Below are 27,739 nucleotides of genomic sequence, written 5' to 3' on the forward strand. Positions count from 1 at the left end.
TGATTTAGAAATTGGTTTCTCTGAAGAAACTGATTTAGATTAAGAGATTAATCTACACATAAAAACACTACATACAAAAAGCATTCTAGGACAAGTAGCATAATCTAAACATTGATTGGATATTGAATGTAAGAATAATTGCTAATTTTCTTAGGTGTAGTAAAAGCATTATGGTCTTATAGAAAAGTATCCTTATAGGAACTGCATGTGGAAGTGTTTTGTTTTCAATTTGATTTTAAATACGTCTGCCAAAAGCAACAATGAAATATATACATATTGTGCACATAAACCAAACCAAACCTGTCATTAACTGGATTCCAACTCACATTGATGCTATACAATGTTTTAAAGGCTATAAATCATTATGAGAGCAGATAGTCTTATCTTATGCCCAAGGAATGGCTGTACACATATTTAAATACAACAAATATGGAAAACATTAACAATTATCTAAGTGATGGGAAAATGGCTGATTGTTGTGACTTTTTGTAATTTTGTTTTAAACGATACCGAATAAAACAGTGGAAACAAAGGAGACATGGAGACATGCTACTCATCCTTTGAGTACAGATTGTGTCCAAACTCTTGGAAGGCTTGGGGGATTCCAAAACAAATGGAGATCTCCCTTCTCTGAATTTCATTAGTACTTAGATTTTGAATTTAGCATCTAATTAGCATTCTGCCTTGGACCCAGTCTGGATAGATAACAAATTCCCAAACGACTTAGTAGAAGTTTCTTCAAGGGGAGAGCAATTATAGAAAGTGAAAGTTAAACAGCTATATTGGAAGTAGATCACAAGTGGCCTCTACAAGGGGAACGTTTCTAAAGCAACTTACCTCACCTTACCAATTAACCATCACGCAGGTCAACCTCATGTACATGTACGCCAGTGTAACATTGTGCGATCCACAGCATTTTAATCATAGCTCCCTCATCCCTCCCTTCCTTTCTGAAAGATCTTAAAGAAAGATGCCTTTCTTCTGATGTCCTTCTGCGTAGCCCAGAGCCTCCAACCTCAGGGTTAGCTACCAAATAGCTTAACTGTTTACAGCTTTCTGGAATTCCTTAAACAAGTCCTAGCATGATTTAGGAACAAGATGAAAGATCTTGGACTAGGTTGGTAGCAAAGAAATGAAGAGTCCTGGAAAATATGGAAAACATTTACATTCTTGCCTTCTATCCAGCTGTTCTTTACTTTCACGAAAAACCCAAACTCATTGCCATTGAGTTAATTCTGGTTTATAGTGGCCTTATAGGACAAAGCAGAACTGACCATGTGGGTTTCCGAATCTGTAGCATTTTAGAGAAGCAGAAAGCCAGGTCTTTGTCCCAAAATTGGCTGGTGGGTTTAAATTGCTGAATTGGTAGTTAGTAGCCCAACGTGTAACCACTAGACACCAAGGGGCCTTTGCTTTCACAAAAAGGATTGGAAAACGGGACTGCTTTTGAAAAACAACCCCGCTCCAGTGTAACTTTGTAACATCACAGCAACAATCTCAGAATCCAGGTCAATTTGACCAGGTTGTTTCACATAGGCCTTTGCAGGCATGCATGTATTCCCAACATTCGTTTGATGAGCCCGCACCTTTGGACAGGGTCACCTTCACGCGATTTTCAAGGGCTCTTCTCCACCTCCACACGGGGGAGTAATAAACCCGCCCTGGAAATATTCAGAAAGCTCACATCTATCTTTGTTTGCGTTTGGGTATTTTTCTTGCCAAATGTTTAAATTTTCCGGAACATAGAACGTACAGTACTTTGGTTTGAAAACAAAGTCTACTTTGGATTCTTAAAATAGTAACACTTGGACTTGACAGGTTAGTAGGGTAAAGGTGAGGGGCTGTGGCCAGCAGATGGCTCCATTACCAGGCCACGGACAGCTGGGTCAAGGGCAGTTTAACCCGAGTCCCCAGCAGCGCCCTCTCACCCAGCTTCCCGCCCTCCGCCCCACCCAGTGCTTCCAGGGCGCCTCCCAGCAGACACCGCCCCGGGCGCCCTGCCGCCGCGGCCCGCCCTCTCCGCAGGGAGAGGAAAGCTGTCAGTCACAGCCAGCCAGGCGGGACCAGCCAGGTCCCCCAAAGAGCCGCGAGACTCCTCCCAACGTCGCGCCAACAGCATCCCACGCACGGCAACGTGACGGCCCCACCCCCGCCGCAACGTCGCGGGAGGGCGTGACCCCGGCTCCGCCCCCCCCGGTGGGCGGGGCCAGCTGCGAAAGGCACCGGCTCGCTGGCGCAGCCCGACAGTTTCTCAGGTTTCCTGAGGGAGCTGCGGTCTGAGTGCTTGGAGCGGGAGGCGACATGGCACTCTTGCTTAGGCGAAGCTGCGGGGTGAGGCTCAAAGCGGCGCCGTGGCGGTGTTCGGGGAGGGGAGGCGGGTGCTGGGCTGAAAATAAAGGCGCAGGAAGCCGTGGGAAGGAAAAAGCCCGCCTCCGAGCCCCTAGGCCCGCCTTACTCCCACCCTCCTCTGAGAGGCAAAGTCGGGGAGGCTCCAAAAGAAGCGAAAATGCTATAATCTTTTAATTCCTCCACCACCCCCACTGAACATTTTGAAGCCCTCTTGATTCATCCCAGGTCTTCACTTTCCTGTATTCCCCCGCCGCCGCCCCACTATGTTGGCGGTGCCTCCTTTTTCTCTCTTGGCCCTGGAGTTGCCCGACGCTGCACCCAGCGTCCAACTCCTTTCCCGTGGCGAACGCCTGGGCAGTGCGTGGGGCTCACCACCCTGCGAAGTCTTCGTCCCCCCTGGAAGGAGGCGTTCAGTAGAGGTCATCCTGCAGCCTTCCAGAAAGTAGAATTGAGAACGTCTTGAACTTGGGTGCCTGCCGAATCACAGGGTGGAGGAAAGTGAAGCCGCAGGCCTTGTGGGCTATTTCGTATCCTTGATACGCATTTGGTTTTGTGTTATGGGGAGGAAGTTTTCACGCTGCGTATATTAAAATCAAAACAGAAAGAACGCCGCAGGGCTTTCCCAGAAGCTATATATATTCTTAGTTTTGCATCTTACAAGTTGTATTAATAGCTCATTGACTCAGGCTTCACGACCAGCCTGCCATTTAACTGTTACTTAACAATGAGTACCTCCCTGGAGGTGATCCCAAGTGTGGCTTGGGGTAAATGTTAACTGTAAGAATTACAGGCCTACAATATAAAACAACAAATTTTATGCAAAACAATGTACCGCTTAGGGTACAAAATTAATGACATAATTAGACCGCCAGGGAGGTTTTAAGAAAGTTCTCTATCCTTACCCCCAAAGTTGCAGTTTTAGAATTTCGAATAATTCTGCTGAATTGTTGCCGGATTGCTTTCATTGTTATATAAAGTTCGGAAGGAAGAATTTGCTTTTATTATTATTACTTTAACTCTGGCGCCTGGAAAAAGAACTGCTGAGAGAATTCTCAATCACCCAGGGGAAAACCAAACTCAAAAGACCACATAGAGAAAACTTAGCCCTTCGTCTCTCCTTTGACACGCCTATAAAACTAAGACTGGCAATCTCCTAGAAAATATGCACCGTATTCAGCAATGTAATTTTGATTATAGCAAGTTACCCAGTGAGATTAGCCCTATAGTTAAGGTTTATAAAGCTTCCAGAAATGTAATCTAAGATCACAAATATAATATGGAGCCTAGGCTCAAATGAATATTTCTGTGCCATTTCTATTAAGTGAACACCTTATTTAAATGGATAATGTTATAGTGTAATTAGCACTTTGATGTGCATTGTTCCATGGCTATAGTCACCTTTGTATTGTATTTTTGGTGTATGTGGTAGATATTTTCCTAAAATCTTGTGTAATTTGTGTAAACTGATTTTTTATGAATTATTTTAAAGCCACTAAATAATTTCCTGATTAAAATCGCCCAGCAGACTGTTTTACCCGCTTTGTAAGGTTTGATTTTGTGTAAATGTACATTCATAGTAGTGAAGGTTTTTAAAATCTGATTTTAGTGGGTTCCCCACCCCACCTTTATAGATTCTGTTACCCAACTAGGAAGCGAAATTGAAAGAACATTGTGGCAAGGTGGTCGATATACTGGTTCTTGATGGCCAATGTGAGACTTAGAACCCTTAGCTCAATATCTAGGAAACCTGTGGTCTTAAAGAAATTTTACGTGACCTTTCTGAGTTTCTGTTTCTTTGTGTGCAAAATAAGATGACAGAATAGTATCTTAATCCTAGGCTTGTCGTGCATATTCAGTGAATTATTACATAGATTTTGTTGTAAAGAGTTCAGGCTTATTATCTGTGATCAGTAGGCAATTCAAACCAGAAAACACATTAACTTCCAAAATAAGAAGTATAGGCTTAGCTTGTTTGGGGTTTTTTAAAAATCATTTTACAGGAGTCTCTTAGAGCTCTTATAACATTCCATACATCAATTGTATCAAGCATATTTATTTGTACATGTTGCCATCATTTCCAAAATATTTTCTACTTGAGCCCTTGGTATAAGCTCCTCTTATTTCCCCTCCCTCCCCATCCTTCCACCCTAGTGAATCCTTGATGGATTATATATTATTATTATTATTATTCTGCATCTTACACTGTCCATTGTCTCCCATCACCCACATGTGTTATTCCTCCCCTTGGCAGTGGGGGAGGGTATTAAATAACCAACCTTGTAATAGGTTTCCCCTTTCTCCCTCTTCCCCTTCCCCAGCCATTCCCCTATCCCCCATGATATCGCTATTCCCACTACTTTTCATGAGGGGTTTATCTGTCCTGAATTCCATGTGTCCAAAGCTCTTATCTGTACCAATGTGTATTCTCAGGTCTAGCCAGGTTTGTCAGGTGGAAGTGGGTCATGGTAGTTGGGGGAGGAAGCATTCAGGAACTGGAGGAATGGTGTGTGATTGGTGCTGTACTACACCTTGGTTGAATCATCCCTTTCTTAAAACCCTTGTGTGTGTGGGGGGGGGGGGGTATCCAACTGTCTACATATGGACTTTGGGTCTCCACTTCAACCCCCCCCCCTTGTTCTCATAGATATAGTTGTTTGTTTTGGATCTTTTGATATCTGATACCATCCACACCTCTTGATCACACAGGCTGGTGTGCTTCCTCCATGTGGGCTATTTGCTTCCCAACTAGATAGCTGCATGTTTAACTTCAAGCCTACAAGACCCCAGGCACTATATCTTTTGATAGCCCGGCACCATCTGCTCTCTTCACCATCTTTGCTTATGCACCAATTTTGTCTTCACTGATGGTGTTGGGAAAGTGAGTATCAAAAGAGGGCCAAATTATCAGAACAAAATGTTCTTTTGTTAAGGGAGGCCTTGAGTAGAGGCCCAAAGTTCATCTGCTATCTTAATACTTAACATATAAATATATGTACATTGTCCTCTATCCCTTTCATTATAAATTAATATATTTACATATATACTTACCTATAGCTATACCTCTATAAATGACTTTTGAAGAAGTGCTGGTGTCACCTGTCTAGTTACACTTCACAAATACTGCATTTTTTACAATTTGAAGATTTGTGACAACACTGTATTGGTCCCATGTTTTCAGCAACATGCATGTCACATTATGGTAATTCTGTTTTCCATGCCCCACACCTTATAGTCTACCAAAACCTACTACCATCAACTGAATCTCAAACCTATTTAATCTCCTTTTCAGAAAAAAAATTTATGCAGCATACCCAGGCAATTAAAAACTTTTGTAGTGAATATCATAATCCAGGATAAAGTATGGGCATCTGTTTTTGTAGTCCCTGAATCGCTCCAGCACCCTCCAAGAAAGCATTATCACCCGCATTGAGGAACATTGATATAAAGTATTTCTAAGTTTGCAACTCATTATGGGAGCAAATAGTCTCAACTCTCTTCTGCAGAGTTGCTGGGCTTTTGAACTGCACCTCTTGGGTCAACGGACCAGTACATATCCTTCCAGCTGCACCACGAGGGCTCCTTTTAGTTGATAGAATAGGGTAAATAGAACTGTTACCTATACTGGGAAACAAAAACAAAAAATCTGTGTGACTCAATTTAATGAGATTTGCTATATTTTGGTGGTCTGAAACTGAACCTGCAGTATCTCGGAGCTATGTCAGTAGTGAAAATCGTAAAGACAATGGGAGTTTATAATCTCTCTCTTATTTTTTCTAAAATCACAGTATGGCATTTTATTTTGAAAGGACATTTAACAATCTAATTATACTCAGTTGAAGTGTGGTGGTTCTTACAAAGTGGACAGTTTCTTTTCACAGATTCTGAAAAACATGTTCAGTTCTTTATCTTTTAGTATATTATTGAATGACAGATTTAGTATCTAGCTTCTCAGAGTTGCCTAGCAAATTCAAACTCAAAAACTCAAACTCACTGCCATTGAGTTGATTTTGACTCATATTTTGACTACAGGACAGGGTAGAACTTTCCTTGTGGGTTTCTGAGATTGTAACTCTCTAAAGGAATAGAAAGTCTCATCGTTTGTCTTTGAAGCAGCTGGTCGTTTTGAACTGCTGACTTTGTGGTTAGCCACTCATTGCTTAACCACAAATTCACAACTCACTGCCACAGAACTGATGTCAACTCCTAGTGACCCTATAGGACCAGACAGAACTTCCTCTGTGAGTTTCCAAGACTAACTCTTTACGGAAGTGGAAAGCCCATCTCTTTTCCTTGGAGCTGCAGCTGGTTACGAACTGCATCCTAATGCCTAGTCACTGCACAACCAGGACTCCTTGCATAACCATAGTTCCACCAAAATCCCTAGAGGCTTGAATTGTTCAAACTTTTTGTGTCAACCTTGTTCTAGCAGGACCATTGTGATTTTTAATTCGGTGATTTTAACAAATGCCGTGGCTGCTGTGGTGTTCATTAAACTGTCCCAAACATAGAAATGGATTACAAATGTGAACAATATGTACAAAAGCGCTTCAAGTTTGTGGGAAAATTCCTTTTTTGTTGTTGTATTTTTTTCCGTGAACTTTTCAAAGTCCCTTCATATGTATCTAATTGTATTGCTTTGTATATCCCTTTGGAAAATATGAAGATTTTAGTATATTTAAGCATAACAAGATAAGTAGTATATTAGTTTAGAACAGGGTTGAAAAACTTTTGGGGGGGCTTTGTGAACCAGATGGCTTCTGTGGTAAGGACTCTGAAAATAGTCATAGATTATGTGGCATAACTATTACAATGGGGGGTGTAAACTATTTGTACTCTGCTGCTAATTTAAAGATTGGTGGCTTGAAAACCCTCGTCCCCAGTGGTGCCACAGAAGAAAGGCCTGCCAGTTTGCTTCCTTAAAGAAATCCCTTGGAGTAGTTTTACTATGGAGCCCAAGAGGTCGGCTCAAAAGCAACAGTCTTGGTTGGCGTTTTTTTGGTTTTTCATTTTATGTATAAAAACTGGTGGCTACTAGTCAGGGTGCAGTGTAACAACCATAAAACATACAACATACAACTTTCTTCTAATGCTCCCCCCCCCCCACTATCATGATCCCAATTTTACTGTAGTAATCCTCTGGCTAGAGGTACAGATAAGAACTGAAAACACAGGGGATCCAGGACAGATAAACCCCTCAGGACCAAGAATGAAAGAAGCGATGTCAGGAGGGTAAGGTGGGGTAAAAAGGGGGAAGCAATCACAAGGGCCTACATATAAACCCCCTTACTGAACAGAAAAGTGGGTGGAGGGAGATGTTGGACAGTGTAAGACATGACAAAATAATAATTTATAAATTACAATTTATAAATTATCAAGTTGGGAAGGGAGGAGGGAAAATGAGGAGCTGATACCAAGGGCTCAGGTAGAAAGAAAATGTTTTGAGAATGCTGGCAACAAATGTGCTTGACACAGTGGATGTATGTATGGATTGTGATAAGAGTTTTACGAGCCCCCAGTAAAATTTTTTTTTTTTTAAATAGAAAACCAACTGGTCAAAACTTACTCTGAAGATAAGAGAACATGGAAACTGTAATGTGTACTGAAAATGGTGCAACTAGGACAGAATGAACGAGAACAATAACACAATTTATGTAGAAATTGTTAACATGGGAACCTAATTTGCCGTGTAAACGTTTCTTAAACACATTAAAATATTATTACTCAAAGAAAAGGAGAGTTGTATGAGCCCTCAATAAAATGATTTGAAAAACAAACAAATACTGCTGGCTACTATAGCTTGCTGACCTTTGGTTTAAAAGATCCTAAGAGTATTTATAGATAAAAGCAGAAAATATAAAACATAATTTCATATTACCTTTCTTTGTTAGAGTGAAATATTTTAGAAATAAGATCCTCCAAAGAAAAGATTCCCAGAGGCATATCTAGTGTGCCCAAAGAGACAAGGTATCAAAGCCGATAGATCTGTCACCTGTTTTTAACTTATTGTGACTTGGTAACGGTTTACAGCAAACTTGTTTCATGCCATTGATTGCGATCCCCACAATGTAGCATCACTCACCGCACTTTGGCTCCATGTGTCCTATTTCCGTCACTCCTTTCCTAACCCTACCGTCTGAACTTTGCTCTTGGGCAAATGTTACCCTTTTGATTTTGTACAACATTATTTGGGGCAGAATCTGACCTCTGATTTCACAATTGGGAAGCAGAATGAAGCCACATTAGCCCACGGTCATTTTCTATGGCAGGGGTCAGACATGCCTGTGCCCTCTTTTCTCCTTTGCCAGTTCTAACACCAGCCCTCCCCGGCACTCCTTACTTCTTACTTGGGTTCATTAATTCATTGCAGTGGCCACATGGAACTCAAAGATCATATTTAAAATCATGTGATTTGTTAGGGAAGTTAACAGGCTATAATTCAGGAGCAGAAATCTTCCAGGATATAGATTTTTGGTCAGGACAGCAGACAGCCTCTTCTCTGCTGTGACTCCCTACAGGCCTCTCTCTGGGCCTCAGCCCCTTCCTTGTTCTGGCTTCTGTTCTACTTGGATGGACAATATTAAAAAGTCCTTTAATGATGCTGATACATGTCCAAAGAGTACTCCACTCCTTGATAAGTCTCATCTGAAGGATCTCAGCTTTAGCTTCATGGGTCAGCAAACCTAGCTCCCCAGCCATATGCCTAGAGGGTACCCCATTCTGCGAGTGCCTACCTAGAAGCATTCAGTTTTACCCCATGAACCAGGAAGTGTGCCCCCATCCCACACCCCTCTCTCATGCTCTGACTGGTCTGTTGCTTCTGTCAGTCCATGGATTGAGGAGGTTCAATGCACAAGGCTCTTAGGTCCCAAAGGACACAATCCTATTTCTTCTTCCCTGATGGTAGTGAGAGCCTACCTTCCTGCTTCTGAGATGGCTCATTTTATACCCAGCAGTAGGGCTAAACCGACCTAACCCCTTCTTAGAGTTCCATATTTTTATAATTATAATTGATCTTGTTAACAGTCACTCAAAGTTTAAACTTCTACCTTCTCTTACCCCGAACCCATTAGCGAAAAGCTGTTAGGAGTTGCAATGACAATGGCTAGAAGAGCAATATTAAGTAAATCACTGTACCACACCCGAGTGCTATCTTTTTAGAGTTACTATCACCTTATGGACACATCTGCTGTTGGCCTGAAACTTGATCCACGGTACTGAGTTCATTTCTAGATCTAAGGGCCATAATCTCAGGGGTTCCACCAATCCCTTATCCAAACAGAATATCTTTGGGTCTTTTGGATTTTTTTTTCAATTTTGAGTTTTATTCCATATTTTCCTCCCACTTTGGTTGGTAGTGAAAGTTGGGTGCCATCTACTTCATTTAGTGTCAAGGTCATGGGTGCTGAGGTTCCTGTGGCCCATTAGTCCTTTGGACCAATGGTTTTCATGAAGCTTTGGTTTTCTTCACTCTTGGTTTCAGGTGATGGCCATTCACAAACTTTCACTACTCACCAAAGTAGAATGTAGAACATTTTCCTTGTGAAGTATTTTGTGCCAATTGACCTTGATATCCTCCAACTTACAAACTCTTGAACGTAGTGTAGTTTCATCCCACTGTTGTATTTGTCTCAGATCTACAGTTATCATTGTCCTCGGAGCTTGTAGTTGAGATTGCAGAAATGGGTGCCCTGTGGTTCCTGGCATTTTTATCCTGGGAATCCTCATCTCTGTAGTGTGCAGTTACCCACTAATCAGCTTTGTTTTATTTTAACTGCATTTTTCTCTTGTTAATATTTCTTTGCTGATAGATGTTCCATACTTGTTAAATAGTTCTTTAATAAAGAAATCAAAGTAAGGTTTTTAAGTAATGATAACTTTCCAAATTATTCTCAAGTCTGGTCCAATGAATTGCCAAAGTATCTTCTTTGATTCGTGTTTTATTTATCAAATGTGTTTAATCAAACTATTCTCTACAGGTTCTGAGAAGTGTTTCTCGTTTTGACTGGAGATCACAACATACAAAGCCTGCTCCAAAGCGTGAACCAGGATTAGGATATAATTTTGGTATATGCTACATTCTGTCCTTTCATTATAAACTTATATGTATGATGTCTTTGCACTTTTATATATTGTTTTTCTGCAATGTGTTTGCTAAACACACTTAGTAATGTCTGTCCATAAACAGGACTGATAACCTTCCACAAATTATTCACAGTTAGTTAATCACATGCATTCTTCCGGTGACATCCTCTTCTTAGTCATAGCATGTCCATGGATGTTCCTTCCCATTTTCTTAAGTATGTAACCCAAAATGCATGACAACTTACTTATATAAATGGACAGCCTTTAACTTAGACAACTGAATTCAACAATTTGGGTATCTGGTAAAAGGCTAATGTTTACGAGGGGGTGCCCCCCAAAAACCCAGAAAAAAGCTCCTCTAGGCAGAGCTTTCCTAGTACACATTTCCCGCTATGTGAGCCTCTAGCAACTTGTTCTGAGTTTGTGCAGCCAGTGGTGTCGCTCAGAAGGTTCTCTCTGGCCACGGTGAATTTTTTTGTAAAAGCAGCTTGGCTGGAAACTCTTTTTGTGTGTGTGTCAGGTGATTTAAGAGAATAGTGTGCAGCTGTGAAATTTTGTTTCCTCTGGAAAAATGCCACAGAAACTGTTGATGTTGAACACAGATTATAATGACAGTGCTATGGGGAAAACTCAAGTGCACTAGTAGTTTTCTCAGTTCAAAAAATGTCGATTGATGACAAATGCAGTCTATCAACTTCCCAAATGGACGAAATGTCAACAAAATTAGTGCATGTGTACTGGAAGACAGACGACAGACCACTGAAGAGATGCAGGAGTTACCTGGACTATCTTGGAGCTTGGTTCAGCAAATTTCAGTGGATGATTTGGGAATGAGAAGGGTCACGGCGAAATTTGTTCTTCAGGTTCTGACTGACCAGGACAAAGAACATCAAGTGGAAACATGCTTTGAAAGAACACCTCTGACGCCATCCAGACTCTGTTGCCATTACTAGTGATGAGACATGGTGCTATTCTTACAACCTTGAAAGTAAACATTAATCAAACCAGTGGAAGATGCCATGGTCACTTAACAAAAACTTGGCAAGTGAAATCAAAGATCAAGATGATGCTCATTTCTTTTCTTGATGTGAGGGGGAGTGCATTTGGAGTTCATTCCACCAGGTCAGACTGTTAATCAAGTTTTCTATTTAGAGGTTCTGAAAAGATTGTATAACAGTGTGCGACAAAAAAAAAAAAGGCCTGAATTGTGGCAGATGGGTGACTGGTTTTGCCACCATGACCATGCACCTGCTCACGCAGACATTCTAGTGTGCCAGTTAGGGCAAAAAGCAGCATGCCTCTCCTGCCTCATTCACCTGACCTCACTCTGTGTGACTTCTGTTTGTTTCTGTGAATGGAAAAGGCTATGAAAGGACTGCAAGTTGAAGATGTAGAAGAAGTGAAGGAAAAAAAAATCAGGTGGTGTCAGCCATCCAAACAGATGGGTTTGGAAAATGTTTCGAAGAATGGAATTGCAAATTTGGCAAATGTATTAAGTGTAATGGAGAGTTCTTTGAAGGTAATAAGGTTGTTTTGTAAAAAACTTTAAATACATAGCTCTGAAAAAATCTGAGTTTTGGGGGGTACCCCCTCGTACTTTGACTTAAATATATCTGAAATTCTGCCAGATTTCTCAGTCCTAGTGAGCCATGTGGTATCAGAGAAAAGGAGCAAGATTTTTCTTCCCTTTTATCTGAACAGTGAAGGCCACCCCCCAATTTTTAAAAATAATAATCCCTATCTTTGGTATCTTTTTTCCATTCTGCAACATCAAATTTCTAATGTCTTTTCCATTCTCTCTCTCATACCTCCATACAAGTGATTATGACATCCTTGAAGCTATCTTGTTTGTTCTCACTTCTGCTCTTGCTCTTATTATTCTTGCTGAAACTGTCTGTTCTTCTTTTAAATGTTATCTGTCCCCTGGTGTTGGAAGCAACTATCTCAAGTATTTGGAGAAAGGGGCGGGGGGGAATCTATGATCAACTCCTGCCCTCAGTCTAGCCTATTATACTTATTTTGTTAATTTTATTATACCACAACCCCATATTTTATGTGATTGAATCATTTGGATGCCACTTCTAAGCATTATAGCTGAAAATTTAGTCACTATTTTTTGAGACACTCCGTAGCCACTTTTATCAAATGCCTTAATAAAGACTCAAATTATCTGAATTTAAAGGCAGGATAAAATTTCATGTTAGCTATATTAATATTCTTATGTTTCCAAACAAATTTTGTTGCTTTTGATAACTGAATGTGTCCTAACCACCCTAGTTCAGAGACATACCTTGTATGTTCGACTTCAGTATTAGTAAATATTTGATAAAATTAATAACTAGCAATAAGTAAAGACTTCTTTTTACTCTTGGTGATTGAAAAAGACAAACTCAGAGAGGAAAAAAACAAACTTGAGACTTGTAGATTTATATGTGTTGCCTGTTTTTAAAAACTAGAAATGTTATCTACCTCCTTTGACATAAAACTTAAAACCAAACTCACTGCCATTCAGTCAGTTCTGACTCATAGTGACCCTATAGGACAAAGTAGAACTGGCCCATAATTTCCTTATGGGAGTAGAAAGCTTTGTCTTTCTCCCAGGGAGTAGCTGGTGATTTCAAACTGCTGACCTTGTCGTTAGTAGCCCAAAATGTAACCACTATGCTACCAGGGCTCTGCTGACACACATTCATTTATATTGCACTAGTATAGTAAAATTTTGGCATATCTGATGACGTAGTCTTTGGCATTCTGCTTCAATAATTATTGCAAATATAACCTTTTTGTTGTCGTCCTATTTAATGTTCTCAAAATAATTTTTCCTTAGAACTCACTGAGCAGCAAAAAGAATTTCAAGCTACTGCTCGTAAATTTGCCAGAGAGGAAATCATCCCTGTTGCTCCAGAATATGATAAAACTGGGGAGGTAGGTTGATACATTTCTTGGGAGAGTAAAATCTTTTGGAGTTTTTACAAGGTCAGAGAATTCAGCTATCTAGATTTAAATGTTGCGTAACTGGCTTTTTCCCCCCCTCTTTCTTTTAGTACCCTTTCCCCTTGATTAAAAGAGCCTGGGAACTTGGCTTGATTAATACACACATTCCAGAGAGTTGTGGTAAGCTGTCTCACAGTTTTAATTTTAGAATACAAATGAACAGGGGTAATTGTGAATTTTCTATTTTGTTTTTCAAATATTAAGTGGCTTTCTAGGGGAGTGCAGAGTGGAGACCCAAACCCATCTGTAGACAATTAGACATCCCCCTCACAGAAGGGTCCCAAGGAAGAAGATGAGCCAGTCAGGGTGCAGTATAGCACCAGTGAAACACATTATGCCTCTGATTCCTCACCCCCCACTATCATAACCCCAGTCCTGCCTTTTTCAGTTCTGCCCATGCTGGTACAGATAAGAGCTTGCAACACAGGCAATCCAGGACAGATAAACCCTTCAGGACAAATAATGAAAGTAGCGATACCAGAAGGGTAAAAGGGAAGGTAGGGGGAGAAAGGGGAAACCAATCACAATGATTGACATAGAACCCCCTCCCAGGGGGGACGAACAACAGAAAAATGGATGATGGGAGACATGAAAATAATAATAATTTTTAAATTATCAAGGGTTCATGAGGGAGTGAGTGGGGGAGGGGTTTAAAGAGCTGATACCAAGGGCTCAAGTAGAAAGAAAATGTTTTGAAAATGATGATGGCAACATATGTAGAAATGTGCTTGACAGGATGGATGGGTGAATTGTGATAAGAGTTGTAAGAGCCCCCAATAAAATGATATTAATAAATAAATAGATGGCTTTCTGCTCTTTGTCTCCCTGTTCAAACATTAGTATTTACCCCCTTTTAGAAGTTTTGTACTGAGACTTAGAGATGTGTTTCCTTATTTATCACTGTTTACTGACTGTAACATAAACCTTAGCTTTGGTAATGTCACTCCCTAAGATAAAGATGATGTTTTGCATTTTTTAAAATTTATTACTATTTGGGAATTAATACATTTTATCATTCCATGTTCAATCACATCAAGCAGAATTGTGCAATTGTTACCACAGTTTCCAAAATTTCTTTTCCTTCCTGGACTCCTTGACATCATGTCCTCCTGCCTCCCACTTTCCCTGGCACGCTCCCCTCCCCCCAATAAAAACCCACCTTTTTATTCTACTTGTCCCTATAGGTTCATCAGTCCTGAGTTTCATATACAGAAACACAGAAAAACATAACACAACTTCATGAGCATAACCTCCAATGGCATACCACCTCTGAGATACACTGTAAGATGAACAAACAAAACAAAACAAACATACTTTGTTGGTGACTGTTTCCTCTTGATCCTGTCATTTCATTCCTTAGGTCAGAGGGTCAAAGCTTTAGAGCAGAGTTAAAGTTTTACAAAATCAAGTTTAAAACAGAAATATAGTTAAAAAGTAGTAAGCATAGATAATTCTTTTTAATGTTTAACATTTATTTTAGACACGCATATTTTGCTATTGTGCTAGCCATAACACTTTTGTAGTTTCTTGTGTTGATAGTCTTTTTACAAATTTGCCTGGGTTGAATATTGACAGTAATCAAAACGGTGCACCTGTATTTCAGTAAAGTTGTGTATGTTGTAGTAGACTCTTGTAAAGCATTTTAACGTTGTAGGAGGCCTTGGCCTTGGGACTTTTGATGCTTGTTTAATTACTGAAGAACTGGCGTATGGATGTACTGGGATTCAGACGGCCATTGAAGCAAATTCTTTAGGGGTAAGTTAACTTAGAAAAAGTACTACCTAACAACTGTTAACCAAATATAGTTACTACTAGATTAGGTTGGAAGGGAATATATTGATATGAATGTTTATGAAAATTTATTGTGTCTCACTATGGGACCTTTTTTTAAAAATCTTGTTACCTTATATAGAAGTTAAAGATCTTTATAGAAAAATACATGGTATAATGAAAATGTTTTTTCCTCCACTCAGCCTTATGTATAAAAGCTTTTTCGAAACTCAGGTGAGCTCAGGGAGGACAGAAACCTCCCATGGAGCAGAAGGGTAAAAGCTCACTTGATCTTGATTTCAGTACGAATACAGACTGTGAAAGTGGGGCCTCACGATCCTTCTGACCTTTTGGAATTTAAAGAGATCAATTAAAAAATATTTTTAAAAGCTTTCTACATTTTTATTTATAATATTCTATAATGTTTTGGCCTTGTAATCTTTATTACCAGATAATTATCTTTTCCTCTGTGAAATTTTGTCTTTTCCCATTTTTTAAGTATCTTCGTGATTTATTGTCAGTCATGCTCAACATTCATATATTTATTTTTTCTATTTGCTAATAAATTGGTAGCAAATATATAATATTGCAAATTTTATATGCAAATGATATAACAATTGGTAAACCCATTTTCTTTTAAAAGCAGCACAAGATTATTCAGTGACGCCTGGAGTGCTGACTCCAAAGCCCTGTCATTCTGGTCCTGTTGTCTCCAGTACTTCGAGTCCTCTCTGACCTTGAGCAGATACTTTGGCTGCTGTTTCAGTGTGAATTCTTAGATTAGGGCATGGCCCAAAGCCACAGTTCAGGAGAAAGATCGGGATGATTTGTGGCCGCTGTGGCAGTGATGAAATTAGCTAGCAATTTATGAGGCCTACTATTTTTATATACCATGTCACTCACCTTAAATTTAATTCTTTATTGGAACATTTTAGTATGGTAAATTGTTATACATGTTATTACCAATAAGACCTACATAAAATTAGAAATGTTATAAATGTACTTAAATGAACACATTTATTTCCATACGCTTAGCCCTGGATCTTAAAGGCAGAATAAAAGTCAATGCTTTGGACCCATTGGGAAGAAAATATTTCTTCTTTTGTGTTGAATTATAGTATCTCTGAACTTATATACTTACTGAAGTATCTTGCTTTTCTTTAACTTTCTTTGGTAGCAAATGCCTGTAATTATTGCGGGGAATAATGAGCAACAAAAGAAATATTTGGGGAGGATGACTGAGGAGCCACTAATATCTGTGAGTATCTGTAACTGCTGTTTTAGTTCACGTTTAAAGATGGAAGCAGGAATGTTATTTTTCTATTTTATTCTATCTGTATATACTGTGTCATAACAGGTTAAGACAAATTTTAGCAACTGATAATATTAGTTAAAATTATTTTTAAAAATTATGCCCAAGGTGAGTTGTTTGAGTCCCTAATAAAATGTAAAAGAAGAAAAGAGAAAAAAATGATTAGGGCAAAGACTGTACAGATGTGCTTTATACAATTGATGTATGTATATGTATGAACTGTGAAAAGAATTGTATCAGCCCCAATAAATTGTTAAAAAAAAATTATGCCCAAGGTTTTGTTCTAATAAGATGAAAAAAAAGTTAAAAGTTGCTGAGAATATAGTACAAGAAGGAATATACTTAGTACGAGGATGTTCCTAGAACGTGAACATACAGATAATACCGTGACCTTGTTGGAGATCTGTTGTCTATATGTTTGAGGGTTTTATGATGAGTTTTCTGTTCTTTTTCATTGGTCTGAGTGTCTGTCATTATCCCAGTACCATGCTGTTTTGACCACTGTGGCTGTGTAGTAGGTGTTAAAGTTAGGTAAGGTTAGCCCTCCAAATTTGTCCATTTTCTTAAGTAGTTCTCTGCTAATTCTGGGCTTCTTCACTCTCTGAAGAAGATTGTTGGTATTTGAATTCCGATAGCATTAAACTTACATAGTGCCTTGGGTAAGATTGACATCTTTATTATATTGAGCCTTCTGATCCATGAGCATGAGATATTTTTCCATTTGTGGAGGTCACTTTTGGCTTCCTGTAGTAGAGTACTGTAGTTTTTCTTGTATAAGTCTTTTCTTTTTTTGGTTAAATATATCCCTAGATATTTCATTTGTTTTGGCTATTGTGAAGGATACCTGCCTTCCTACTCCTCTTCCATGGTCTTATCCGATGTATATAGCAAACCAGTAGACTTCTGTTTGTCGATCTTGTATTCTAGCACTCTTCCATATTCCTCTATTGCTGCCAGTACTCTTGTGGAGCTTTTGAGATTTTCAATGTATAGCATCATGTCTGCAAATAGCTATAGTTTCACTTCCTCCTCTCCCAATTGGATACCTTTAATGTCCTTCTGCTGCCTTGTGTTGTTATCTAGGACCTCAGGGAGAAGGGGCATCCTTGTCTGGTCCCCTAATTCACTGGGATTGTTTTTGTCTTTTCTCCATTGACTGTGTGATGTTGGCTGTTGGCTTTTCATAAATACCTTGTATTAACTTTAGGAATTTTCCTTCCATTCCTATCTTTTGAAGTGTCTTAAGTAGGAAGTTGTGTTGAATGTTTACAAGTGCATTTTCTGGGTCTATCAATTCTCATGATTCTTAATCCTTTTACCAACGTGGTGAATAATATTGATGGAATTTCAGATGCTGGACTTTCCCTAAATGAATCCCACCTGATCATGATGTATGATAATGTCTTTATATACTTTCATATTCTATTGATCAATATTTTGTTACGGATTTTTGCATCTGTATTCGTTAAAGATATCGGTCTGTGCGTCTCTATTCCTGTGGGATCATTGTCCTGTTTGGGTATCAATTATACTGGCTTCATAGAATGAGTTTGGGAGTTTGCCCTCTTTTTCTATGCTCTGGAATACTTTGTGGAGGATCGGTGCCAGTTCTTCCCTGAATGTTTGGTAGAATTCTCCTGTGAAGCCATCTGGCCTGGGAGCTTTTTACGTTGGTCATTTTATGGTAACCATGTCTAGTTCTTCTTTTGCTAAGGGTCTGTTGAGGTCCTTGACCTCTTTCTTTCTGTGATAGTCTAGGGAAGGATTGTTTTCCAAGTGTTTGTCCATATCTTCCATGTTGTTGAATCCATCAGAAAAGAACCAGCTTTTTGCTGCATTGATTTTTTTTTGCATTGTTCTCATGGCTCATTTAACTCTGCCCTGATTTTTATTATTTATTTTCTATTGGTATTTGAGGGTGTCCAGGTAGACTAGAGAAACAAATCCATAGAAACTCATGTGTATGAGAGAATTTTGTATAAAGGGTATTTGTACATTAAGAAAGAATCCCAACCAAGTCCAGTCCAAGTCTATTAGTCCAATATTCACCCATGTGTCCTGGAACCGAAAGTTTTTTTTTTCACTTTGTTTTAAAAAAAAAATTTCCCCTTTATATAATGGGCTTCTGGGGTGCTCTGTTATCAGGCTGTGCTGTGCTATCCACTGGAGAAGGGGACTGTATTAATGGGGTGGATTTGGGACTGTCTGGAACTGAATTCTCCCCTGGCTGCATTCCTATGGCACTCCAGTCTTTATCCTGCACAGCACTGCCGGTTGTGCTTTGGGGAACACTGTTCTGTCATAAATATCCCAGTGGCTCTTCAATTGCTATAAATTATTATCTAATTATCTATCATCACCCACACTGGCAGGTGTGGAGCTGGGGAGCGGGGAAAGGGGTGGCCAATGTAGTCAATCTGGTCCTGGACTACTGGAGCAGGGAGGATAGCCGAGGGGATCTCAGATGTGAGGTCTTGTGGCTAGCTCTCGAGGCTCTCTGCAAGCCTGTGATTAAGACCACATTTATACAGCAGCCTGGGGAAATTACTGCTCGCTACAGCGCCTATTTTGGGTGCAGGAAGGATGGTGAATGCCATACTGCTGTATCTGGCAAGGGGTTAGCTGAGCCCACTGACAAATGCAGTGAACTTAGAGCATTTTGGTGTGTTTTCGAGTTGCTTCGTGTGTGAAGATCACAGGGGGATCTGAAACAAACTTTAGTATACTGGATCTAGTTTTAGCACCCAGCCTCCCAGTATTGGCCTCCTTACCTCTTAATTTTCTGGTCAGCAGATTCTACCTGGACGCCATCTTGACTCCTCTCACAAACCATCATTTTAATGTTACCCTTATTATGAATTAAGATTCATTGCTAAGGTTTCTTTTTCATTTGGACTATTAAGTACCTTGAAGTCAAGGAAATTTATTTTAAATATTCACAGTCAAACTACCAGTCCTTACTGCTTGTATCTTGTCATTCCTGTTGAAGAACTTTAATGCAGCTCTTCTATTTCTTCTAGATAAGTTTTCACTTCTTACTGTGTTATAAGAAGGAGTCCTGGTAGTGTAGTGGTTGCATATTGGACTGCAATTGGCATGGTATGCAGTTTGAAACCACCAGCAGCTCCGAGGGAGAAAGACTGGGCTTTCTACTCCTATAAACAGTTATAGTCTAGGAAAATCACAGGGGGGTCTCTATGAGTCAGCATTGACTCCATGGTAATGAGTTTGGTTATTGTGATACAAAGATATCTTTAACATCTCTTCTCTTTTATTTCCAAGCTCATTTTCAACCATTCTTGTTTATATAGACACAGAATTTATATGCTAAGGAACTTTCTCCTCTTTGATTGGTGTCATTGTCTGTGCTATTACTTCCACCTAGAATACACATCCCTCTCTCATCTCCCCAAAGAACCTCTCATCCATTTTGAGACTTAATTTAATCCTCATTCTCTCTGGGAAACTTTTCCTGTCCCTCTGAAGCTAAACTGAATTTGTAAGCCCCTTTTGTATGCATCCCTTTCACACAGATATGTAATAAAATGCTTGTATCCATTGTTGCATTGTGAAGATCTGGGGGACACAAGATCTGTCATCACTGTTTCTCTGTCTAATGGGTCATAATCAGGTACCTAGCAGACAGTAAGTGCTTTAATGAATGAGTATATGTAAAGTTACATTTAATTTGGTTGGGTTTATCTAACATTTTAATTTTTGACTTGGCTTTTTGAGAGCCTGCATCTAATTTCATAGTCTTAACTATATTACATTTTACCAGGTTATTTGGTTCTGTAATAATATTTTTAGGTAGTTTAAAATTCTTTAAATACTGTTTTAAAAAATAGAATACTTTTTTCAAAACTTTGTAATTTAACAACTAGCATGTAATATTTTCTCTTGTGTCTATATTTTAAGGCCTATTGTGTAACAGAACCTGGAGCAGGCTCTGATGTAGCTGGTTTAAGTACCAAAGCAGAAAGGAAAGGAGATGAGTATATTATTAATGGTCAGAAGATGTGGATAACTAATGGAGGAAAAGCTAATTGGTATGTTGTTTACCACTTCTCTGTATTACCTTTTTAATTATCTTATATTCAGGGTTTCATTGCTCTTTATTTTTAGATAGTTGCAATTGTAGTACTTAATCGATCTGTATATTGAGTAATAATCTTCAAAGCAGGACTACATGAAAATTTCAGTGTTGCAGGAAGACATAGTAACAAGCTGCTTTATTCAGATGACAAACTTGCTTGATGCAAGCGAGAAGAACTTGAAACATTTGCTGATGGAGATCAAGGACTGTGTCCTTAGTACGCATTAGAGCTCAGTGGGAAAGCACCAGAATCCTCACAGCAGGGCAGATAGAAAACATCATGATAACAAACAGAAAAGATTGAAGTTGTCAAGGATTTCATCTTGCTTGAATCCAAAGTCACTAAGCATGGAGGAAGCTATCAAGAAATGTGTGTCTTTGAAGTCTTGAAGAGTAAGGATACCACTTTGAAGACTGAAGTGCACCTAATCCAATTTTCAGTTGCCTCATATGCATGTGAAAGCTGGACATTGATTGTGTAATATATTGATGCATTTGAATTTTGCTGGTAGTGCAGAATATTGAAAAAACCATTGACTGCCAAGAGAACAAATAAATCTGTGATGGAAGAAGTACTGCCAGAATGTTCCTTAGAAATGAAATGGTCCAGACTCGACCAGAAAACACTCCTAAAGGTCAACAAACAGGCCTGAAACTATTTACAGGTTTTCCTTTTTTTGTTATTGGTTTTTGTTGTTGTTTTCTTTTGTTGCTTTGTTTTGCTCTATCTTGTTTTTGTGCTTATCATTGTCTCTGCATGTCTATCTAGATAAGATAGGTAGGATAAACAATCCAGAGAAGAAAACAACAGGACCAGGACCCACAGTTCTGGGGGACAAGGGAGAGGGTGAGGTGGGGGAAAGGAAGTGAGTGTTAACAAACCCAGGGACAGAGGAACAACAAGTGATCTAAAATTGATGGCAAGGAAAGTGTAGGATGCCTGGTGGGGCTTGATCAATAGCAATGTAACTGAAAGGAATTACTGAAACCCAAATGAAGGCTAAGAAGGATAGTGGGACAAGAAGAAAGTAAAAGGAAATAGAGGAAATAACTAGGAGGCAAAGGGCATTTATAGAGGTCTAAATATAGACATGTACATACGTAAATATATTTATATATAACGATAGGGAAATAGATCTATGTACATATATTTATGGGTTTAGTATTAATATAGCTTACAGAGATTGGGCCTGTATTCAAGTACTCCCTCAATGCAAGAACACTTTATTAACCTGGTATTCCATGATGCTCACCTTCCCGACACAATCGCTGAAGGTGAAGAAAGCTGATGTTGTCCGACTATCAAAAGATATAGCATGTGGGGTCTTAAAGGCTTGATGATAAACAAGCGGCCATCTAGCTCAGAAGCAACAACGTCCACATGGAAGAAGCACACTGGCCTGTGTGATCATGAGGTGTCAATAGGACACAGACATCAAAGACCCAGAAGAAAAAAATACCATTGTGAATGATAGGGAGTGCAGAGTGGAGACCCACAGCCCTTCTGTAGGCAATTGGACATCTCCTTACAGAAGAATTGCAGGCAAGAGACAAGCCAGTCGCAGTACAGTACTGTTGAAACTTACAACTTTCCTCTAGTTCTTTAATGCTTCCTCCTCCCCGTCTATCTTAACCCCAGTTCTATCTTACAAATCTGGTTAGACCAGAGCATGTACATGGGTACAAATAAGAACTGGAAACACAGGGAATCCAGGACAGATAAACCCTTCAGGACCACTATTGAAATTAGAGAAACCAGGAGGGTAAGGGAAAGGTGATGGGGAGAAAAGGGGAACCGATCACAATGATTTACATATAACCCCCTCCCAGGGTCATGGACAACAGAAAAGTGGGTGAAGGAAGACATCGGTCAGTGTAAGACATGAAAAAGCAATAATTATAAATTATCAAGGGTTCATGAGGGAGGTAGGGGTGGGGGATGAGATTGATACCAAGGACTCAAGTAGAAAGAAAAAGTTTTGAAAATGACAATGGCAACAAATACACTTGACACAATGGATGTGTGGATTGTGTTAAGAGTTGTAAGAGTCCCCAATAAAATTATTTTTAAAAAGTGAGATGGTCATCTCACTTAACTTTGGACATGTTTTGTCCTGTTGTACAAAGCGTCTTTGAATCAGAACTGATGTAATTGCACCTGACCACCAATATGTTTGTAGAACTGGAAGATCCATAAGAAATTATGTGGGGAAAAGATTAAGTGAATTTTTAAAAGCCTTTAAAAGCTCTGAACTACTTCAAAATAATTCTTAGAAATTTTATATGTAAAATCCAAGTACCTGCTGATTGAATTTGGTTGATGGCAGCCCTAGCTACCTGCCCTAGTATCTGTAACTTGCCACCACGTACACTCGCACTTCATTGAAACTCTTGGTCTGAGTCTGAGGGACAAAGAAAGCCACTTGTAAGTGCACTCTTTTGTATTGTAAGCAGTGAACAGAAGTGACCTTAACTCCTAGATGAAGACAGAATTTTACTTAGGTAAACTGTGTTATCTGCCATCAAGTTGGTTCCAATCCACAGAGACCCTATGTACAACAGAGCAAAACGCTACCTGGTTCTGTGCCATCCTCAGTTATAGGCCGAGTCCACAGTGGCAGTCACTGACAGTCCGTCTCATCGTGAGTCTTCTTTTTTCTCTGACCGACTGTGATGCCCTTTTCCAGGGACTGGTCTCTTCTAATAACACATCTGAAGAACATGAGATAAAGGCTCACTATCCTCATTTCTAAGGTGCATTCTGGCTGTACCTGGCTAGATAAAGCTTGGGTTAGAATTACAAAAATGCTTCACAGTTTTTCCTCCATTTTTTCATTTCAGAATGTTTCTGGAGGAAAACTAGCAAATATCATTTTTATAAGCAGCTTTCTTTGTTCTCCTGTACCAGATAACTTTGTCTCTTGATTAAAACTAGTTTGGGGGAAAAAATAACTGGTTCCAACATGCACATTCTTTTATTACATTATCTTGACATAAGGAATTTTGACTTACACTTACACTCTTTCTACCAAAAAGTTGAATACCAGAGTAATTCACAAGTATACCTAGTAGGTTGGACTACTTGCTGTGCCATATCCTAGGTATAAAACTTGGGCAAGTTTCTAAGCCTCTCTGATTAGCTACTTCCTCATCTCTAAAAGAGGGGGTAATAATAATTTGGGGTTGTTGAATTTATTAACTAAGAATGCAGTCACCATATGTTATCTGCTGACACTATTATCATAATCCTTTTATGTTGTGCATATTAGGTATTTTTTATTGGCCCGTTCTGATCCAAATCCTAAGACTCCTGCTAGTAAAGCCTTTACTGGATTTATTGTGGAAGCTGATACTCCAGGAATCCATATTGGAAGAAAGGTAAACTTTATGTTTGTGTGTACGTGTGTGTGTGTGTGTGTGTGTGTGTGTGTGTTTTAGTAAATAAGTGTTCAATTATAATTTTACTCTTAAATTTGAAAATTGCTATTCTTGTTTCCTTTATTAAAAGTATTTTGATTGTATTAAGTTGGAATGAAAATAAAGCCATATTTGCTGAAGGTTTTGAGAATAATTATTTCAGGTCATTATTTCAAAGGTAGCCTTTAAGAAAATCATTCTATGGAGAATTCTTATAACACAGTTAAGTTGAAGCTATAATCAAGCTCATATTTTTATGACCGGCCCAATAATAGATCCTAAGTATTTCAAAGGGCTTTTCCACGATTTTTGTTGTTAATAGTTTGTTTTATACTTTTCAGATCCTCACAGCCACCTTTTATGTAGATTAAGTGGCATTTCATCCATTTTATGCATTAAAACATTACAAAGTAAATTGGCTATCCAAAGACATACAACACAACACTCACACAAAAACCTGTGCACATTCACCTGTGCACGTACTGTGCTAGAGAGGCAAAGAACCTCACTGGGATGTGGAAAGTCAAGAAAATTTTGTTTACGAAAAATTCATTTCACATATTTCAAAAGAATTATAGCTAAATGCATTTTTCTGTGTTTAACTATTGCATTTAGAGTAAACGAAAAGGCAAAAGAGTTTTTTTGGGTTTTTATAGTATATTTTATTGGGGCTCATACAACTCTTATCACAATCCACACATACATCAATTGTGTAAAGCACACTTAGACATTCGTTGCCCTCATCATTTGCAAAATTTGCATTCCGCTTGGGTTCCTGGGATCAGCTCCTCTTTTTCCTTTTTACCCTCTCCCTGCTCCCTCCTCCCTCATGAACCCTTAATAATTTATTTTATCTTATCTTACACTGCCCGACTCTCCCTTCGCCCACTTTTCTATTACCCATCCCCCAGAGAGGAGGATATATGTAAATCCTTGTGATCGGTTCCCCCTTTCTAGTCCCCCCTTCCCTCCTGGTGTAGCCACTCTCACCGCTGGTTCTGAGGGGTTCATCTGTCCTAGATTCCCTGTGTTTCCAGTTCCCATCTGTACCGCTGTGCATCCTCTGGTCTAACCAGGTTTGCAAGGTAGAATTGGGATCATGATAGCTGGTGGGAGGAAGCATTTAAGAACTAAAGGAAGGTTGTGAGTTTCATTGTTGCTACACTGAACTGAGTGACTCATCTCCTCCCCACTACCCTTAAGCAAGGGATGTCCAGTTGTCTACAGATGGGCATTGGGTACCTATCACGTGCTCCCCTCAGTCACAATGATATGATTCGCCCCCCCCTGGCCTTTGGTGCTTGAAACCTGGACCCCCTCTGCCCTTCTTGATCACCCATGTTGGTGTGCTGCTTCCATGTGGGCTTTGTTTTTTCTGGGCTAGATGGCCACATGTTTACCTTTACGTCCCCAGATGCTGTATCTCTCAATAGCCAGGCACCATCAGCCTTCTCCTCGCCCCCCCCCACACGTTTGTGTGGGAAAGGTGATCACACAATGATGATTTTTGATCTTTAGTGTCTGCTACCTGATCCCTTCAACACCTCATGTTCACACAGGCTTGTGTGCTTCTTCTCTGTGGGCTTTGTTGCTTCTGAGCTAGATGGCCGCTTGTTTGCCTTCAAGCCTTTAAGACCCCAGATGCTGTATCTTTTGATAGCTGGGCACCATCAGCTTTCTTCACCATGTTTGCTTATGCACATGTCTGTCTTCAGCGATCATGTCGGGAAGGTGGGTATCATGAAATGGCCGTTTAGCTGAGCAAGGTGCTCTTGTATTAAGGGAATGCATGCAAGGAGGACCAATGTCCACCTGCTACCCTATTACTAAACCTATAAATATATGCACATAGGTCTATTTCCCCCATAATCATAAATATATTTACATATGTACATGTCTATATTTAGGCTTCTATGTATGCCCAAGGCAAAAGAGTTTAAAACTTGACAACTACAACAGAAAAATGAAGTCATAAAATAGTCTTATTGAGAGTTAACAAAGAATGATTTAAGATTTTAACTCTTGAGAATAGAAAGAGGATACTCAATTTTAGCACTGTAAAAATCTGTTTTGAAACAAAGATTTTGTTAAAAAAGAAAGCTTGTTTTGGGTGTCTTTTTTAAAAGAAAGCTTATTAATAGCTAAATGATACCTGTGTCTAAAGCAAGGGAGGAATTCTGAGAGAGGTGCTGGATGTTTCCTGTTGAGATGATTCAGCAAATGATTGTAGCGCTTGAAAGTGCTTAGTCATCTAGGCCAAGAAAATTAGAAATCTGGTCACCAACTGGAAGAGATAATATGCCCATTATTTTGTGTTTGTTCATGAACATGTGTATTTATTAGTAACATTTTAAAAATCTATGGTTATAAAGATAGAAAAAAGCATAAGACATACCCCTTTATGAACGTTCATATATACTATTAAATTTTAATGTACTATATTAATGTTATTGAGAATTTATAAAGAATATTGACCAACATAACCATTTCTGTATCTACTGTTAACTCAGTGACACCGATAGTATTCTTCAGATTGCACAGTCACTCTTTCCCAGAGTATTTCCCACTAGCCTAAAATCACTGCCCCTAAGCTTGCTATCTAATCTTGAATTGCTCTTCTTGATTTTATGCGAGAGATAGCTATTAAAAGAGGTAGACATTTATGACTTAAACTATTCTTTGGGGTTTTTTTGGGGGGGTGCCCCTCTACCCCAAGTCTTCAGTTTTAAAAATGACTTCAGGGGATATCTGTGGCTTAGTTTTAAGGTTTAAGCACTTTTAAGTTGTTCTCAGAGCAATAAAGTTGAAGGGTTTATTCTACCTCTGTACCTCCTAAATGTTTAGGATCTGTGAGAATTTTTATTTCTCCTCTGTGTATCCTCCTTTTTGATCATTTATGAATTTTTAATCAAAACCTGCAGTCATGGTAGCCAGGCACCATCCAGTTTTTCTGGTCTGGCGATGGAGGCTGTTGTTCAAGGAGGCAACTAGCGATTTCATTTCTTTCCCTTTTCATCTTCCTGTGCTGCTTCAGTTGAATAGAAACCATTTCTTGTAACTTGGATGAGTGTTGGGTTTTCAAGGGTGTAAACTTGCTTTTGAGACAAGAGTGGACTTGTATCTTTAACATTTTGGCTAGCAACTAAGCACTTAACCCTTTGTACCACGCAGGGACTCCATGTTGCTACCACTAATCTTTCTTATTTTCTTCTTCTGTTTATTCTTTTCTTAGGTCAAAGTTTGCACAGCAAATTAGTTTCCTATTCACAATCCATATATATATTATTCTGTGACATTGATTACCATCTCTAATGCTTCATTTCTTTTATCCTTGCCATCCATCCAGTTTCCCTGCCTGCCCTTGCCTTTTAAGTTTTGCTTTTGTTTAAATGTTAATAGTTAAATCTGTAGTCAGTGTTTAAAGGACACATTTCTCAGGGTTGTTATGGCTTATCTTAGAGATCAATCTATTTGGCTGAGCAGAGACCTGTTGGAGTGGCTTCAATTCCAAGTCAAAACAGTATTTTAGGGCAATTGTCTTGGGAGTTGCTCTGGCCTCTATCAGTTCATTAAGTCTTGGGTGCGGGGATTGGTTTGTTTTTATGAATTGGAATTTTGTTGTACATTTTTCTCTCATTCTTTTTTTTCTCTTTTTACATTTTATTAGGGGCTCATACAACTCTTATCACAATGCATACATATACATACATCAGTTGTAT

At 39.2% G+C, this 27,739-nt stretch overlaps 1 protein-coding gene across 1 annotated transcript in view; it reads left to right on the forward strand.

The window, feature by feature from the left end:
• The first annotated feature begins 2,179 nt into the window (after window positions 1-2,179).
• ACADM (acyl-CoA dehydrogenase medium chain) overlaps window positions 2,180-27,739 on the forward strand; it is a 35,590-nt gene continuing 10,030 nt past the window's right edge. Inside the window, exons 1-8 of the mRNA XM_075557359.1 lie at window positions 2,180-2,331; window positions 10,326-10,413; window positions 13,259-13,356; window positions 13,476-13,545; window positions 15,080-15,180; window positions 16,373-16,453; window positions 20,426-20,556; window positions 23,873-23,981. Of these exons, the coding sequence (XP_075413474.1) occupies window positions 2,302-2,331; window positions 10,326-10,413; window positions 13,259-13,356; window positions 13,476-13,545; window positions 15,080-15,180; window positions 16,373-16,453; window positions 20,426-20,556; window positions 23,873-23,981 (708 nt within the window). The 5' untranslated portion in view covers window positions 2,180-2,301. The remainder of the gene's footprint in view (window positions 2,332-10,325; window positions 10,414-13,258; window positions 13,357-13,475; window positions 13,546-15,079; window positions 15,181-16,372; window positions 16,454-20,425; window positions 20,557-23,872; window positions 23,982-27,739) is intronic.

The sequence above is a fragment of the Tenrec ecaudatus genome, chromosome 1, assembly GCF_050624435.1.
Source record: "Tenrec ecaudatus isolate mTenEca1 chromosome 1, mTenEca1.hap1, whole genome shotgun sequence".
In the NCBI taxonomy this organism is placed as follows: Eukaryota; Metazoa; Chordata; class Mammalia; order Afrosoricida; family Tenrecidae; genus Tenrec; species Tenrec ecaudatus.